Source organism: Patella vulgata, chromosome 2, assembly GCF_932274485.2.
Source record: "Patella vulgata chromosome 2, xgPatVulg1.2, whole genome shotgun sequence".
In the NCBI taxonomy this organism is placed as follows: Eukaryota; Metazoa; Mollusca; class Gastropoda; family Patellidae; genus Patella; species Patella vulgata.
The window spans coordinates 2,015,713-2,033,972 of record NC_065880.2 but is presented as its reverse complement, the minus strand read 5'-3'; the positions used below and the strand labels follow the sequence as shown (position 1 = coordinate 2,033,972).

General features: G+C 38.2%; 1 protein-coding gene across 1 annotated transcript; it reads right to left on the bottom strand.

The window, feature by feature from the left end:
• Positions 1-3,409: 3,409 nt before the first annotated feature.
• Positions 3,410-17,633, bottom strand: LOC130010713 (serine/threonine-protein phosphatase 6 regulatory ankyrin repeat subunit C-like). The gene is made up of 2 exons (XM_056098674.1): positions 17,462-17,633; positions 3,410-7,187 (listed from the first exon to the last, which is right to left on the bottom strand). Exons 1-2 carry the CDS (start codon positions 17,485-17,487, stop codon positions 3,728-3,730), a joined length of 3,486 nt encoding a protein of 1,161 aa, XP_055954649.1. The 5' UTR covers positions 17,488-17,633; the 3' UTR covers positions 3,410-3,727.
• Between the last annotated feature and the right edge of the window lie 627 nt (positions 17,634-18,260).

Genomic DNA, 18,260 nt, shown 5'->3' with positions numbered 1-18,260 from the left:
GGATATTTTTGGTTCTGTGGTACATGCTAGAATCAGTGTTATGTTTATACTATACATCGACATTATGATTAAGTTCTGAAGATCGGAACATGAGCATACTTAGCAACAATCGAGAACTAAACGACCTACGAGTAAAGGAAAACAAGCATCAAAATGGACTGGTATTCCTTACCCACTCCTATTCTTTAATCCGTCACACGTTCAGGGGCGTCAGAAGGAGGGTAGGAAGACTAACATGGGGCACTGTAGACGTGGGAGGGGGAGCGCCGGGATATTTTTGGTTCTGTCGTACATGCTAGAATCAGTGTTATGTTTATACTATACATCGACATTATGATTAAGTTCTGAAGATCGGAACAGGAGCATACTTATCAACAATCAAGAACTAAACGACCTACGAGTAAAGGAAAACAAGCATCAAAATGGACTGGTATTCCTTACAAAGGATACCTGGCAGGTTTCGTTCGAATCTGTTCACTGATGAGGGAGAAGCAGACACGATTCCATTGCAATAACGAGATGATGATCAACACATTTTCACCAGATATTTGTGCCAAACTCCGGTAGTTACTGGTCCAGTTACCACTCATTACTAATTTGATATATTTTTCCGAAAAACTAAAATTCATCATCGTGTCCACTGAAAACCGTAATGGCCTCAATCCAGGGAGAACATTATCTATGGGTGAGGTACAGAAATAGTGAATCAAACTAGTTCTCTCGTCATTTCCCGTATTCTTCATCGCGATGGTGGGCTGGGGGGGGGGGGCGAAAACAGATGCTCTTGAGGGCCCAGCCCAGTACGCCCCTGACACACCTCTACCCTGGTAGGAAATCTAATCGAAGTCGAGCGTTATCAACCATGCAGGATTCTTTTGTTTTTGCATTTATGAGGGGAGGGTAGCCGTCTAGCCACCCAACACACCTCTAGTTTATTTCTTTAAAAAAAGACTTCAAACATAGTTATAATTCTAAAATGGGAAATGGAAACAAAAGTAAGCAAATGTGTAAAAGGTTGATGGATTTGTCAGCTTCACTATTTTGCTCTTTTCGATTTCACCGAGAAAGCGACATCGTCGTCACTTAGTTTAGGTTGTTGGAAACTGGCCTTTAGTCCTTTATTTGATTTGGATCACGCGATGGTTTCGTAGGGAGAAATATAAGAAGGGAAACATTTAAAACAAGTAAAGACAGATTGTCGACAAAGAGATAGAGAGAAATGGGGTTTAACGCCCACTCGACACAAACTTGGTCATTTCGGGACTAACACATTGCTGAACTTTATTTCAATACTTCGCTTGCGCGTAAGGGGCATTAGCAGTGGGGGGAAACCGGGGAACCAGGAGAAAACCCATGAGGTTGGACAGGCGACCCTACTCCTGGTCACGTACAACCGGGGAATCGAAACCACGTCAGTTGACCCATTGGCAGACCTTTTGATACATCCTGCTGTAAACCTACTATAAACAGTAACACGTGAACCACTTGAGAAGAGCTTTTTACGATCCTCAAAGGTTTAGGGCGTAGCTTCAACGCGGCAATTTATTCATTCACTTTGATACACTCACTCCGTTCGTTTGACACCTCTCTCTCTGTTCGGATAAGCTGTTGATTTTGCGACGAACAGTATCTGGTCAGTTCTATTGATCTCGACGACAAGTGTCTGAATACTGCCATGCTGCATTTCCGGCAGTCTATTTCTCAAAATATCGCGGCGAAAATATTCGTTCACTTTGATTCACTCCCTCCATTCGTTTGACACTGTCTGGTCGGATAAACTAGTGATTTGGTGACAGGCGGTATCTGATAAGCTCTATTTATCTCGAAGATCGGTACCTGAAATACTGCCAGACTGCATATCAAATTTTGGGGGGCTTCGTTGAGGTTCGTTTGACACTTTCCTCTCTGGGGTCGGATAAACTAGTGATTAGGCGGCAGGTGGTATCTGACCAACCCTATTTATCTCGACATTCGGTACCTGAATACTGTCATACACAGCATTTCCGACAGTCTATTTTTCAAAATTTTCTTGGGGAGGTCCCCAATACCCTCCGTAAGAACTCGCTACTTTGGCGCTCATGAGAGGGCTTCGTTGAGGTTCGCAATTCCGTTCGTTTGACACTTTTTTTCTCTGGTCGGATAAACCAGTGACGGTATCTGGTCAGCTCTATTTATCTCGACAATCGTTGCCTGACTGAATACTGTCAGACACAGCATTTCCGGCAGTCTATTTTACTGGGGGAACCCCCCGCCCCATACCCTCCGTAAGGACTCCCTACTTTAGCGCTCGTGGGTGGATTTCGTCGAGGTTCGCAAGCCCGTTGTTTGACACTTTATCTCAACGATCAGTGACTGAAATACTGTCAGACTGCATTTCCGGCAGCCTGTTTTTCAAAACTTTCTCGGGGAGACTCCCCCCACCCCTACCATACTTGAAGCTTGTGCTTTTGTCCCAGCTTTGCTCCTCCAACTATCGGTGGCTGGCGCCGCCTTTGACCATACTTTGGCACGTTTTGCGTATGATCAGCGGCCATTTTGGTCCGATTTTCACGAAATTCGAACCCAATCATCATTATAGTGTAACGGTGAAATATTTGAAGTTTTTATTAAATCAGATAAATTGTGTCAAGGGGGACCACAAGCTAAAAACGCGATTTTTCGTACAATTAGGGGCAATATGCGCAAATATCGAAAGGAACAAAGATCTTTGGGTTATAAACATACATTTCAAGTTTTATTAAAATCGGATAAAAATTGTGACTTCTAGAGTCATAAAAATTGTGACTTCTAGAGTGTCCACAACCTAAACACGTGATTTTTCATACAATCGGGGGCCATAATCCATGAAGTTTCGATCCGATACATGCCAATATGGACAGGAACCGAGATCTTTTGGAGATAAACCTATATTTTAAGTTTCGTCCAAATAGGATAAGTATTGTGACTTGTAGAGTTCCCACAAACAAATTGTTGACGCACGGACGGACAGGGCGACGACAATATATATCCACATGAAAATGTGGGCGTAAAAAAGCTTAAAATTACTTTCACTTTGATTCGATGCTCCCTTCCCCAGATATGGATCCCCGGGCCCGTCGCCCACCAGATGTATATTGGTTGCAATATCGACAAAGTTGTAGACAATATTCACCGGAAGCAGCAACAATTTTGTCATATTTGGGCATATTTTGAAAGTTGGAAAAGAAACATGTTGCCAAAAATTACTTTTAGTTCATAAATTTCAACATGGAGAATTAATTACAATATAGCGAAAATATATCAGTATATTTCCCTGCAGTCTGATTTTCAACGTCATGACGTGTGAATTGTAGCACTGCTTAACGCACAATTAATATTCAAAACGTATTCCGCTTGACAAACAAAATCATTTATAAATATTAATGCAGTCTTTATTGTGAAAATTTAAATGTGAAAACGAATTTTATATAAGATAAGGCCATATTTATGGTCTTAGAATCCATATTTCCGGCAGATGCAACGAAATGACAATTAAATCTATCTTAGAACATCACCTGGACACGTGATGGGGGGCAACTAAATGACAAGTAAAATCCATCTCAGTACACGGCTTACTTTGTTTGTCCAGTTAGTTGACACAGTTGACAAAATAAGGCTCATTCAAATGGAAATATACCAATTTAAAATAACATCCACCAAAAGAAAAAAAAACACACTTATGTTTATAAAAACTTCGGTCAGATCAGCTTTAATGATCGTCTTCATCATAATGACCATAATGATCGTCTTCAACATAATGATCATAATGATCGTCTTCCTCATCATCTTTATCGTTTATTACAAGAGTAAAGTATTTCTTAGGTATCAAGTCTTTCATGACGACATAATCTTCTATACATTGTGGTAAATCAATTTTACTGCTGATTCCTGGTCCGATACACTTTCTGATTTCTCTTCTACATCTTGACATCAAACTTCTTGATTTACAAAACTCACGGAATTCATCAAGCGGATGTTTATTTTCAGTTTCTGAATGCATAGGACCATATGTGAAAAGCGACAAACCACTATTTATAACCGGCAACACAGGGTTATAAGTGGAAAGCGACAAACGAGTATTTAATACCGACATCGAAATCATTTTCTCTATTTCACTCTTCGGTGCACCACTTTCAAACAGAATTTTAGAAAGTATCAACATATCGGGAAATTGAAATTTATCTTTGACCTTTGAAAGATCCAAATCTCTGAGAGAACAATTTTCCGTTACGAGATACCATATAAGATCTTCTTCGTGTTTTTTCAGTAACCATTGAAATAAAGTTTTTCTGTTTTTTCCTGGAATATCTAGCGACATGTGACATTTATTTATTAAAAGTAATTTTAGACAGTTGATCCATTTCCGATCCATATCACCGCCAACCATTATAGGATAATGACAATAACTATCACCAACCATTATATAATGTATAGCTGATCTTCCATCTATATCAGTTTCATCAACATCAGCTCCAGCGTTTAGTAAACATTCTAAAATAGATCTATTACAGATTCGTGCTGCTGCCATTAAAACCGTCTTTCCATTGTTATCACGCAAATTAACATCCGCCCCAGCCTTCAGCAAATATTCACAATGAATTTTTTTGTGGTTCTCAACTGCCACCATCAACGCTGTTTGGCCATTGTTATCACAAATATTATAGTCTGCACCATTCTGTAGTAGAAGTGATAAAATAGTTTCATCCTGGTTGTCTACAGCATACATCAACGCCGTCTTACCACGATGGTCTTGTAGGTTGATATTACAGCCAACTCTTAGTAGTTTCTCTACCATATCTTTAGGTCCTCTTTCTGCTGCCACCATCAACGATGTCTTACCATCTTTATCTGTGGCATTAACGATACTCTCTGCTTCACCTCTCAAGTTTGAATATTTAAGTAAAATATCTAACTCCTGTGAACCATCCAAGAGTGTTGCGAGGAATATCGCATTTCTACCCAATCTATCTCTGGGTTTCAGTTCAGCACCAGCCTTTAGTAAAACATCTACCATAACTTTCTTATATAAACTACATGTGTTGATCAATGCAAACATCATTGGAGTTTCCCCTCTCGTATTGCAATGGTTTACATCGGCACCCGCCTTCAATAATTGGACAGTAATAGATGCGTCTCCATTACCTACTGCTATGAACAAGGCCGTTTGTCCATCGACGTCACTAAGATTGACGTTCATCCCATTCTGTAGTAATGTATTTATTACCTTCGTCTTGTCTTGATAATTAGCAGAATATCCCGACATATTTTGAAAATTAGCGAAATGTCTCGAAATTTGTGGAACTTTGTGCAACGCCGTTTCTCCCTTTAGATTCTGGTGATTTATATCACAATCATGTGATGCTAATATTTTCATCAATTCTAGTTCGCCCTTTTCAGCTGAACGAGCGAGGGGTTTATCTCCATTTTCGTCTACCGTATTGATATCGATGCCGTGTTCAATAAGCAATAGCGCCATTTTATAATGTTCACCAGTGATTGCTCTACACAACAGATTATTACATTTATGAATATCAGCCCCAGCCTCTATCATCATCTTAACAATATCTGCTGAAGTAGACTGATCGTTCGTATGGTGGTAAGCAAGAAATAAATAGTCCAATACAAAACATCCTTTGTTATCTTTAGCGTTGACAGATGCACCGTGGTCAATAAGTTGTTTCACTAAAACAACATTACTCGCCTGCACGCATTGCATTAAAGCTGTAGCGCCGTCTTTATCAGTGCTGTTAACATCACATCCAGCTTTAATTAGCATTTCAGCAGCAGTCGTCTTCCGTCTTTTTACTGACTCCAGTAAAGATATAACGCCGTTTTTGTCAGCGGGGCTAACATCACACCCAGCTTTAATCGGTGCTTGAGCCATAGTCGCATCTTGTTTTCTTATAGCCTCCACTAAAGGTGCAACGCCGTCTTTATCAGCGTTGTAAACATTACACCCAAATTGAATCAGTATTTGATTCATAGTCGCATCTTGTACTGTAACTGACGCCAGTAAAGGTGTTACACCGTTTATATCAGGGATGTTAACATCACACCCAGCTTTAATCAGTATCTCAGTGATAGTCGTCTGATACCATTGTACTGACTCCAGTAAAGGTGTCACACCGTATTTATCAGCGATGTTAACATCACATCCAGCATTAATCAGTATTTGAGTAATAGTATCTCTGTGTCGTCCTATTGGCGCCAATAATACAGATCCCATGTTGTTACCTGCTTTGATATTGACATCACAGTGTGATTTAATTAATGTCTTCACCATCTCTTCATTACCTTCACATACTGCTAAATGCAGTGGAGTTTCATTGAATGAGTTCAGTTCGTTAATGTCTATACCTTTGGTTATTAATAATTGAACACATTCATCATAATAGCCTGACATTTCGTTAGCCTCTGCTGCAAGACAATGAATAAGGGTACCTTTATTGTTTCTAATATCAAGGTTTGCTCCTCTTTTTGCCAAAAATATTACCACTGCCACCATACCACGTTCAGCAGCTTTTTGGATTGGGGTTTCCCAATCAATATCCCATAGATTGACATCCGCCCCTGCCTCCACCAATAATTGTACACAATCAAGAACTTCCTTCTTCCGCCAGGGACCAATACAATAGTGTAGAGCCGAATATTGACGATCGCCTGTCTGTTGATTAATTGTATTTTTTAGTTCACTCTTCAACAAAATCTCCAAACTTTCCACGTGTAATTGTCGGCAACATAACATTAATAAGGTCTCGTCTTTGTCGGGGTTTTTATCTAGATCTGTTATATCAAGTAGATATGTTAACACCTCGATCTTATTGTTCTGGACACATTCAATGATGGCATGCCAACTGTAATGTGATATTGAAGCAGAAAGATAAAGAGGTACTCCTTTAAAGTGAAGGAACTTAATGCCCTCCGCGAAATCAGATTTTATTGCAGTCTTCATCAGTTGTATATTGGTCTCAATATCTACAAAGTGGTCAGCAATACTCTTTGAGGACAGCAACAATTTCACCATAGGTAGGCATCTGTTTTTAAGAGCAACTTCACAGACCTTTACCCATATGCAAGGAGGTATATCACAGTCGTCTCCTAATTCTACATGCTCCTGTATAATTCTTTCTACTGCAACTGTATCATTTTTATTGACAGCTTCTTTTAACCTGAAATAAAATATAATTGCTGTTAAAGATCGACTGTCAGCTAAGATATTAAGATAGACCATAAATTCACAAATAACTGATGCACTTTTACTTATAAAATTACTACAGATAAGATACAAGTCATACAATCCTACGCCTACGATTGAAAACTTGTGTGCCTTGTTTTATAAAAGATAGGTTGCCAGGCAACAAAACTATTATGCCTTGTTTTATAAAACCTTGTAACTGTGCGATCCTCACATAGACATTTGTTTCATTATTTCCTAAATAATTTATTTCAAAGTCACTATTTCGGATTCTCAACCATTTTTTAATGTTTTGTTTCATCTCATACATATACCAACATATAGACATTAAAGCTGTCGGAAATGCCATTGCAGTGTTATTTAAGCCCCGTGTATACACGTAAAAATTCCCTTGGCAGTTGAAATTCGATATATGAGTAGGTCATATTGCAGCTGCCCGGGCAAATTTTCCTCATAGCACCATGTATGGCGTATGCCGGTCTTCATTAGCCCAGTCGGCGCAGAACAGTAGGACGTTAAACCCAACTTCATTTCATATTATTTCCAAACAAGTCAACAGTGAGGCTGACGTCCCTCGCTATTATCCCAAAATAATTGATGACACATATTCATTAATCACCCATTTATTTTTTTCAAAAGTATCAAGCAATCAAGCAGATTATCACCTATACTCTAAATTTCATCACTCTCTATCAGATAGAATCAAAGTTATCTTGTCCAATCGACCAATGAATTGCTTAGCTTTAGCTCGAAATGTTAATCATTGAACTCAGTCAAGACATTCACCTAATGAACATCTACATCAAGTTTAAACATTCTACCTCAATTAAAAGCAGAGTTGTTATGTTCCAAAGTCTTGACCAAGGAAATTGATTATCGATCCTTAGTCTAAGCAGAAAATTATCATCATCAAACTTAGTCAGGGTAATGATATAATGAATCTATACTCGGAGTGCAATCACTCTCACTTAATTAAAACCAAAGTTATCGTGCCCCAAAGCATCAACCAATCAGATTGCTTATATCTGCTTACCGTAAGCAGACAATGTTTATCATCGAACTCCATCAAGTTTGAACATTCTAGCTCAAATAGAAGGAGAGATATTGTATTCCAAAGTCTCGGCCAATCATATTGCTTATCGCTCTGCTTACCATAAGCAGAAAATGCTCATTATCAAACTTAGTCAAGGTATTTATGTAATGAAACTATACACCACGTTTCATCACTCTCACTTAATTAGAACTAAAGTTATCGTGTCCCAAAGCATCAACCAATCAAATTGCTTATCTCTGCTTCCCCTAAGCAGAAAATAGTCATCTTCGTTGTCCATCAAGGCATTGACCTAATAAACACCTACAGCAAGTTTGAACATTGTAGCTCAATTAGAAAGAGAGTTATTTTGTCCCAGAAAGTGTGACGGACAGACAGACGGACGAACCCATTTTAATAGTCCCCTGCTTTCTTCGAAAGGCGGGGGACAAAAATCTGATAGCCCTCCTTGCTTGTACGCTGACCGTGTTGTTGTCTGCCAATATGGCGGTGGTCTATGAATAGGTCATTAGCAGGGTCCGTTCTGTTGAATTATACGGCGATGTTCCAACACCAATACTAGATACCCGGGTTATCACTTCGGTATTCCCCTTACTTTTGCCAACATCAATACTAGATACCAGGGTTATAGGTATTTCCTTTCCTATTGCGTCAAATTTAATACTTTTGTGACGACGGGAAATTTTTATTATTGGTTTTGGCGATCGTCTTTGGGATATTCTTTTTCTCTCTAAATTCTAAAATAAAACTTTTGGCTTACTGTCTCACATTGCTCATTGCCTCCGTCAACAATCACCCCCTCATCTCATTTTAATTTTCTAATCAATCATCTTTCATTCCTCTTAATAAATCTACGTATTATTTTTCTTTACCCCGTGTTGTTTACTTTTTGAGTACCGCCGTGTCTCGTTAGCGAGATTTCCGCTCAGCGAGAAGCTGACGTCACGCCACCTCATAAAACTAGCGGGAACGCACCCTTTCGGGAGAACAAAGATCAGAGTGGAATCGGTAGGTAGTGGATAGTGTCTAGCTGGTGTTTTGGATTATTGTGAACCGCGCTTGGGGCAGGTGTCGTGAGCCTGATATTAGGCTATTGTTAATAGCATCGTGCATCGGTCTAGTGTTGAGGAGGTGTGCGCCTTCTTTTTGGATTCTTACGTGTACCTGTGTTGTGTTGTGTCTATCACGTGTACGTGTATCAATCTGTGGCCGCGTTTAGGACTGTGCATATATATATATATCAAAATTCACATGTATTCAATCCCTCTGTGTTAGTACATACTGGATTGGCCCCTTTAGTTGCTTTAACGTAAGTGTTGAGCACCAGTGCCTTAGTTGTAGTCACCGCCGGGCCTTTAATTACATTGGACTCAACCCGGTTGCAGCTAGGCCCAGCTTGCGGTTGCTAGACCTTGTGCTGTGTCTCCTCTGGAGCGGTTTTGTTGCAGGTATTACCCGTGGAAGCTGTGGGTGCCGAGGTGTTGGTGTTAGACATCGATTGCCTAGGTACAGGTGTGAGACGTTGTTCCGGAAATACGAGTATACATGGATTAGCAGAGTTCCTGTTAACGTCGCGTTTTAAAAGGCTACTTTACTTCTGTACATAGTCGCGTGCCTATTTCGCTGTGTTGTATTATGTATATTTTTCTTTTTATTTATTGTAATAAAGTGTATGATCTTTAAAACTTTTTAATTGATCGAAACAAGGTATATCGAGCTGGGGTTAACTTCGAGTCAAGACATTGATTCGGGTTAAGGGTTTGGATTTGGGTCCAAGCGAGGGGATCGGTAACTGAATAGTCACTTTTTAGCTGACACTTGCTCCGTTATTCTGTAGAGACGTCGTGGCCCTAGGCAAGGCTTAAGAAAAACCACTCCCTCGGACATCAACCAGTAGTCGGCACTGTCCTATTTTGGAGGTAGAGTGGCCATTGGTTGTCACACTTTTACTTTATGTTCTAGACTTAAAGAAAACTAACAATAAACATTTAACAGTTTAATGTCTGGCAGACATCTTTACACTAGCCTGAGCTAGCTCATTACAATTAATCATAGTTTGGTATTTGACCTTTGACCTATGAACTGTTAACCACTCAACACTTTACACAGTATATTTACGTCTACAAAATAAGAGAACACATATAAACAAATGGCAGACCTTTATTTCCAAAGAGAATTGAATATTTTGATAGTTGAATTTAGTTTCCGTCTGCAATGGCTTAGCACGGCATTTAACATATACAAGCATGCCTGATTGGACGTTATTATTTCAAATTATACTATCCATGGGTCGAAAACTTAAAGAACGTGTCGGAATAGTAACGATTCTCGATAACGGTCGGCCATTTGTTTCAAAATGTACTCGGGTGAACGGCTAGCTCTGGCATTCTGGGTAACCGAAACTAGTGAATGACGAGTCTGAAGTAAGCTCCTCTTATAAATAAACTTATAAAGGTACCTAAAAATACCAACAGACCATGTGTACAGGCAGAACATAAATGTTCTGTAAATTTGGAAATCCTTGGATGCGGTGTTACCTGTCGCAGATATGCATTACGGGACACGGCAAAATGATGTTTTACTCAATACGGTATTATAAAAGACTAAAGTAACACTTGCTGAAAAAGAAAGTGTTGGAACGCATAACATGTTGTAAATATATACACACAATATTTAATATCATTTCACTTGATTACTAAATTTGACGGCCACGGTGTAAAGCGTTCTTAAAATCGAATACGATTGGACAAGAATGATATAAGTGAAATTTAATCCAATCGTAGCCTTCGTCTCATGCTATCTGTGTTATTTTTTTCGCCATCATGACTGATGGGTTGATGAACATTTTTAAATGAAACAAAATTGGTAGTTGACAAGCTAACCGGATGTGGACAGTTTGCTTGACACGGCATGTTATGGACGTGGGCGTGGCCTGCCTGTGTTTTTGTTACCTCTTTGCGATCGCCATGTTTCTTTTACAAATTGAAAATAAGTATGGCGGTCGTTTAGGGCGTTACCTTTTTTTTTATCTAATTATTTTTTTTGGTTTTGTAATCGGAGTTCAGCTTTAAACTCAATTATCACAAAGACAAACAAATGATAAAAAAAAGGTCATCCCACAGGGATCAAATCGGGATAATTTAATACAAATCTCCACTGTTAACCACACTGACTCATTAAAGTTGGAACCAAAGACCAGTTCAAGTTTCGACGTTTTCAAAAAGAACCTAAAACAGAATTGTTAATTTTAATTTGTTATGATTTTCTATCAGTATTTTATCTGTACCTATACCCTGCTATTAACCCTGCTATTAACAGAATTGTTAATTTTAATTTGTTATGATTTTCTATTTGTATTTTATCTGTACCTGTACCCTGCTATTTTATTTTTTAAATCCTATTATCTTGTTTTACCAAACAGTTTTATTGTATTCTTATATGAATTCTATCTGTATTGTTTGATACTGTGTACTCATAATCATATATTTACAAGCTGGATTTGGGCGCTATACAAGTTCAATAATTTCCATTTTGTTTTAGAGAAGCTCAAATTTTAAAGCAAAGAATTCGAAGAACTGTGTAGCATGGTGCGAAAAACTGATTACCTTAGGATTTGTGTGCTAAAATTGATATTTGTTCTTTGGTTTGGGTTGGTGTGTTTCGAAACGATCCAAACATATCAGGGTTTAAATTTTTCGACCCCTTGAGCTCTCTGGGAGAGACCTTTTTGAAATCGGGACCCCTCTGACCGAGGCCATGGCTATCGCCCCCAATATGGGTTGGATTTTCATGATCTGAAATTTATTCTGGTTTTAATTTCATCATGCAGACCCCGGTGTCAAACTCTGATCGATTTCAGCTTAGAGAAATCTATCTCACAGTACCATGGTAGACTGTTTCATGTAGCCTCTTCCAGACAATTGGAATGTTCTGTCATTAGATTCAAGACAAATTTGACATTTGTAACAAGAAAACAAAATAATATCAAAAACAACCAGCGGCTGCCAGGCAGGATACGCCCACATTTTGCAAGAGATGGATAGAGAACAAGGTAAAATCAAACAGGATTTTTTGTACAATCAGGGGCAATAATCCAGAAAGTTGTGGTCTGAAATGCCCAAATATCAAAAGGGACTGAGATCTTTGGGATATAAAAAGATATGTTTTAAGTTTCATCAAAACTGGATAAATATTGTGACCTCTAGAGGGTCAACAACCTTCGTAGCATATTTTTACACAATTTGCTTACAAAGTGCGGCCGTTTTACCCGGCAGTTTCAATTCGATTTTCCCGAAATTCGACTTCAACCTTCATTATGGTGGAATGGTGAAATATTTAAACGGTTTTAAAAATCGGAAAAAAATTGTGACCTCTAAAGAATCCGCATGCTAAAAATGCGATTTTTCGAACAATCAGGAGCCATAATCCAGGAAGTTACGGTGTAACGGTGATATATTCGAACGTTTTTTTAATTGTGACCTCTAGAGCGACCACAAGTTAAAAACACGATTTTTTGTAGATTCAGGGGCCATAATTCAGGAAGATACAATCCGATACGCGCGAATATCGAAAGGAACCAAGATCTTTGGGTTATAAAAATGTATTTCAACTTTCATCAAAATCGGATCAAAATTGTGACCTCTAGAGGGTCCACAACCTTGATTTACCAGATGTATACACTATTTGCGTACGAGGGGTGGCCATTTTGTCCAGCAGGTTTGACCCGATTTTCACGAAATTCGACGTCAACAAGCATTATGGTGTAACGGTGATATATTCGAACGTTTTTTTTTTAAATCGGATAATAATTGTGACCACTAGAGGGACCACAAGCTAAAAACGCGATTTTTCGTACAATCAGGGCCATAAGTCAGGAGGTTAGGATTCGATATGCACGAAAATAGAAAGGAACCAAGCTATTTGGGTTATAAACATGCATTTCAATTTTCATCAAGATCAGATGAAAATTGTGACCTCCAGAGGGTCCATAACCCTGATACGCAATATTTTGACACTATTTGCGAACGAGGGGCGGCCATTTTGTCCGTAGGTTTCGGTCCGATTTTCACGAAATTCGAACTCAACCACCCTTAGGGTGTAACGGTGATATACTAAAGCAGTTTTTTAAATCGGATAAACATTATGACCTCTATAGGGTTCACAAGCTAAAAACGTGATTTTTCGTAAAATCAGGGGCCACGACTCTGGCAGTAATTATTCGAAATCGCTGAAAATCATTAGACTTCTTCGTCTCATGGCCTTAAACACTGCGTATAAATTTAACGTCAATCGGATATTAACTTTAGTCTCTAGGGCAGCCACAATATATTTTGAAGTGATCAAGGACCATAACTCTGGCAGTGATTATCGAAAATCGCTAAATTAAAGTCAATCGGATATTAACTTTAGCCTTTAGAGCGTTCACATAACTCTGGCAACAATTACCGGAAATCGCTGAAAATCAATAGGATTCTTCATCTCATGACCCTAAACACTGTGTATAAAGTCAATCGGATATTAACTGTAGCCTCTAGAGCGTCCACAATTGCTTGTTGACGCCGGACGGACGGGGGCGACGACATTACACGACCACATCGCACTTTACTTTTTTGGAATTTTTAAAAAAATTTCTGCCCATTTAAAAAGAAAAAAAAAGTTATATGCCCAGGCCTTAAAAAACGCCATCCCGACAAAGATCCGTAAACCGGAAGTAATCGAAATAATGTCCGATATTTTGAAAAAAAAAACACCGCAAAAATGGATGCTTTTGGAAAAAACGCGCTTCCTCCGTCGGATATCACCGATAAATGGACCGATGAATGGACTATCGTATGATACCCAATATTTGATGATAATGGAGAAATATATGGTACTCCAAAAATCAAGTATTTTCCTATTTGGAGCAGTTTCTGACTCTTGTATTTCAAACACCAGACATATAATTTTTCTTAAACTTTGTCTATCGAGAGTTCTTTCGGTTGTCTTCTGCAAGAAGAAATCCAATAGGATTTTGAAATAACAGGAATAGCACAAAAAAAGGGGCCGAAAATCGAAAAAAAAAAAGTCGAAAAAACGTTATATTTTTTATTTGTAAAGATTTTTTTTAGAAAAAACCGTTTATATGTTAGGATAGCTGATCTGATGATGATTCTAACGATGTATAATATGTATTGAGTTAATGAAATTTAATTTTCGATATTTTGACATTTTTGCATTTATGGCACTTTTGAACCTACGATTTCTTAGTGTGATTTCATTTGATCAGATAGTGTAGTATATCATTAAAGGCTCTGGGACCATTCAAGTACCCAAACCTGTTGTTAAAACTATCCCGAATTTGATTCGTATACCGGAAGTATTCCAAAAAATGAAAAAAAAATAGGTGAAAAAAATTGGTGATCTTGCGAAAAAATTCATTTCTCCGTCAGTTTTCAGCGGATCAAAACAAATAAATTGTCGTTGGTTAGTCCCATTAAATTATGGTTCGCCGAAAATCTAGTATTTTCGAAAACGACACCTACGATTTTTTCTTAAAACGACCTCAATTTTTTTTATTTTTTTTAAGTTGAAAAATCCTTAAATAACTGAAATTTTTTTTTTTTCTTGATCCAATGATCCAAAACCCGAAGTAGTCGAAAACATATCCGATATTTTAAAAAAAAGCGTAAAAATTGGAGCTTTTGCGAACCAGTGCTGCCAGGCAGGATACGCCCACATTTTGCAAGAGATTGATAGAGAACAAGCTAAAAACAAACATGATTTTTTGTACAATCAGGGGCAATAATCCAGAAAGTTATGGTCTGAAATGCGCAAATATCAAAAGGGACTGAGATCTTTGGGATATAAAGATATGTTTTAGTTTCATCAAAATCGGAGAAAAATTGTGACCTCAAGAGAGTCGACAACCTTTGTATTACATACTTTTACACAATTTGCGTACAAAGAGGGGTCATTTTGTTGGACAGTTTCATTTCAATTTTCCCGACATTCGAATTCAACCTTCATTATGGTGAAATGGTGATATATTTAAACCGTTTTTCAAATCGGAAAAAAATCCGCAAGCTAAAAATACGATTTTTCGAACAATCATGGGCCATAATAATGGATGTTAGGTTCGGATATGCGCGATTATCAAAAGAATTCAAGATCTTGTTGTGTAATGGTGATATATTCACAGTATTTTTTTTAAATCGGATAAAAATTGTGACCTCTAAAGGGACAACAAGCTAAAAATGTGTTGTTGTTTTTTTGTTGTTTTTTTTTGCACAATGAAGAGCCATAACTCAGATAGTTACGATCCGATATGCGCGAATATCGAAAGGAACCAATATCGTTAGGTTATAATCATGCATGTTAAGTTTCATCAAAATCAGGTTAAAATTGTGACCTCTAGCGTGTCCACAAGCTAAAAACGTGATTGTTCGTACAATCAGGGGTCATAATCCATGAAGTTATGGTCCGATACATGCCAATATCGACAGGAACCGAGATCTTTGGGAGATAGACCTATATTTGAAGTTTCGTCAAAATCGGATAAAAATTATGATCTGTAGAGTGTCCACAAACAAATTGTCGACGGACAGGGACGACGGCATAATGCGTCGACATGAAAATGTGGGCGTATAAAAACGCGATTTCTCAGTCTGATGTCATCAGATCTAAACAAGTAAAGTATCGATGGATAGCTGGAAGCACAGCTTTGACCCAATCATCTTTCCGGAAGGGCATTTTCTCTGCTTTCTTCTCGAAAATTAACCTTGATAATACAACAAGAAATAGGGCCATGGCACACCTAAGCGCAAAGACCCCGAACTCGGTGGCAAATTTGGATTCAAGATCAAAGTCGAGGTCACGGTTGGTTAGCGTTGATGACTGCAGGTCACCATGACTTGACATTATAGACCACGCCCATTGAATTCCTTTTGAACACGGGCCCTCTGCCTTTGACCGTTTTCTGACCAAACAGTATGTGATAGGACCCAGGTATAGGTCGGTGGTCCAAGCCAAGAGTGACGAGTGACGATCGTAAGTCAAGGTCGTTTTACTCATTTAAATAATGCATTTAAATTTCACAAACTTTTGGTTAACAAATTGAAACAAGGGCCATAACTCTAGACGTAATAAACGGGAAATGCTGAAATTCAATAGGATTCTTCATTTCACTAATGTAAACAACATATATAAATTTTAAAGCAGTCGGATCATAACTTTTAGCTTTAGATTCACAAGAAATTATGGACGACGGACGGACGGCGGACCTACAGACGGGCGCGACGGCAATATACGTCCACATTTCCATGAGGACGTATAAAAATGGCGTTTATCGATTAAATTGTCTCTCGGCAGAAGGTAAAAGGTCGGTAAACTGAGGTTAGTCCACCATAACATCCCCTGCAAATTTCTCTACGACCACGGAAACTGGTAGAGGTGCGAAAGTGCAATAGCGCCATAATCACCTATCTACATAAATACGTATATAATAGTCCAGGAGCTAATGACAAAATAATATGGTCATCAGTTACAAAAGGTTTTACAACACCCCCCCCCCCCCAAAAAAAAATAAAATTGTAGCAGGTGTCCATACGAGTAATAATCAATTGGTCAGATCGTGCACGGCTGGGCATATATAGCCACAGCAGCACCTTAAAGTACCCTTCGGATCATAAGATAACATTTTTATTTTTCATTTGAGGAGTTCACATAGCTAACAACATTTGTTCTACTTTTGTGTTAATATATTGAATTCTGCTGCGGTTTAAAACGGTATCATTGATATTATAAGCTTTATATAGAGGGAATGCGGTGGGGCTAAGTTATAAAGGTCACCCTGACTTGAGGAAAGACCCAACATTTATGGTTAGATTTTCGAATATCGCATTATCCATGCACTGATACATATTTATGTTCAGTTTCAGTCATGTAACTGATGACCATATTATTAGCCCCACGAGGAGATATTCGGTGTGGTCTGACTTGGGGAAAGCCCCAGAAAGTTTGGTTAGATTTGTGTAGAAAGTTTCAGCCATGTAATTTATGACCTAATTGTTGGTCCCATGAGGGGTACTCGATCACTTTATGTCATATCATTGGTATATGTATAATATACTCTCCATAGTGACAGATACAAATATAATCATCTCACTCGATCACTTTATGTCATGTCACTGTTACATGTATAATATTTATAGCCTACTTACTGTTCTCTCAATTCCTCACAACTCATTGCTATAAATAAAATCTAAACTGGTATGTAAATTTATCAAATTAACCAGTGGCTAATTCTGAAATTTGTCACACTGAATATTGTTCGGTACATCTCCTTGTGGCGAACGTATTAGCAATAGTCTCGTATAACCATACACTGTTAACTTAAAGAATGTAACACGCTTGGATGAAGAGGTAAAATTTACTCATCGTCAGGGTATTTAAAGGAGCTAAAACGCTCATATTTGGGACCTAGAAATTGACACAAATGGGTCGCAACGCATATAATAATGTAATATGAATGTATATAAACTGATTTACATTTAATCGTTTCCGTTTTTACTCTAATTTCAAATCAGTTATGTTAGGCGAAACACGCCAGAAGTGCCAATCGAATGGCAATCTCTAACGTCTGGTTATTCCAGTCTATACCGATAGTATTTATTGCGCATGCTCTGCAGATAAGAATATGGCCCCACCGTTTGACATGACCTAATTGTGGAATATGTCTAGCCTCGTTCTTCGAGCCGCTTATTACAAATGACGCTGAAACGCATTATGGTACACGATTCGTGTACCAATGGTAAAATGTTTATTTTGCCTTAAATATTGGTTGTCAGAAGCCCATCTTTTCACGATACGATAACAACATCAGTGTTGATTTAAATTGACAAATAATTTGTGTTTTCAATGTCGAAGACTTTGGATGATATTGAGTTAGGGACTTAGCTACTTTAATTTAATTTCTAAGAAACACAACACTTTCTTAGAATGTAAAGTGAAAATGAAAGT

What these genes read in the sequence shown, in the direction of transcription:
- LOC130010713 (XM_056098674.1), bottom strand. Translation starts at nt 17,487, where the DNA reads ATGAGTTGTGAGGAATTGAGAGAACA. An exon ending in TGTGAGGAATTGAGAGAACA is followed by an intron (nt 7,188 to 17,461) that starts GTAAGTAGGCTA and finishes ATTTTATTTCAG; the next exon opens with GTTAAAAGAAGCTGTCAATA.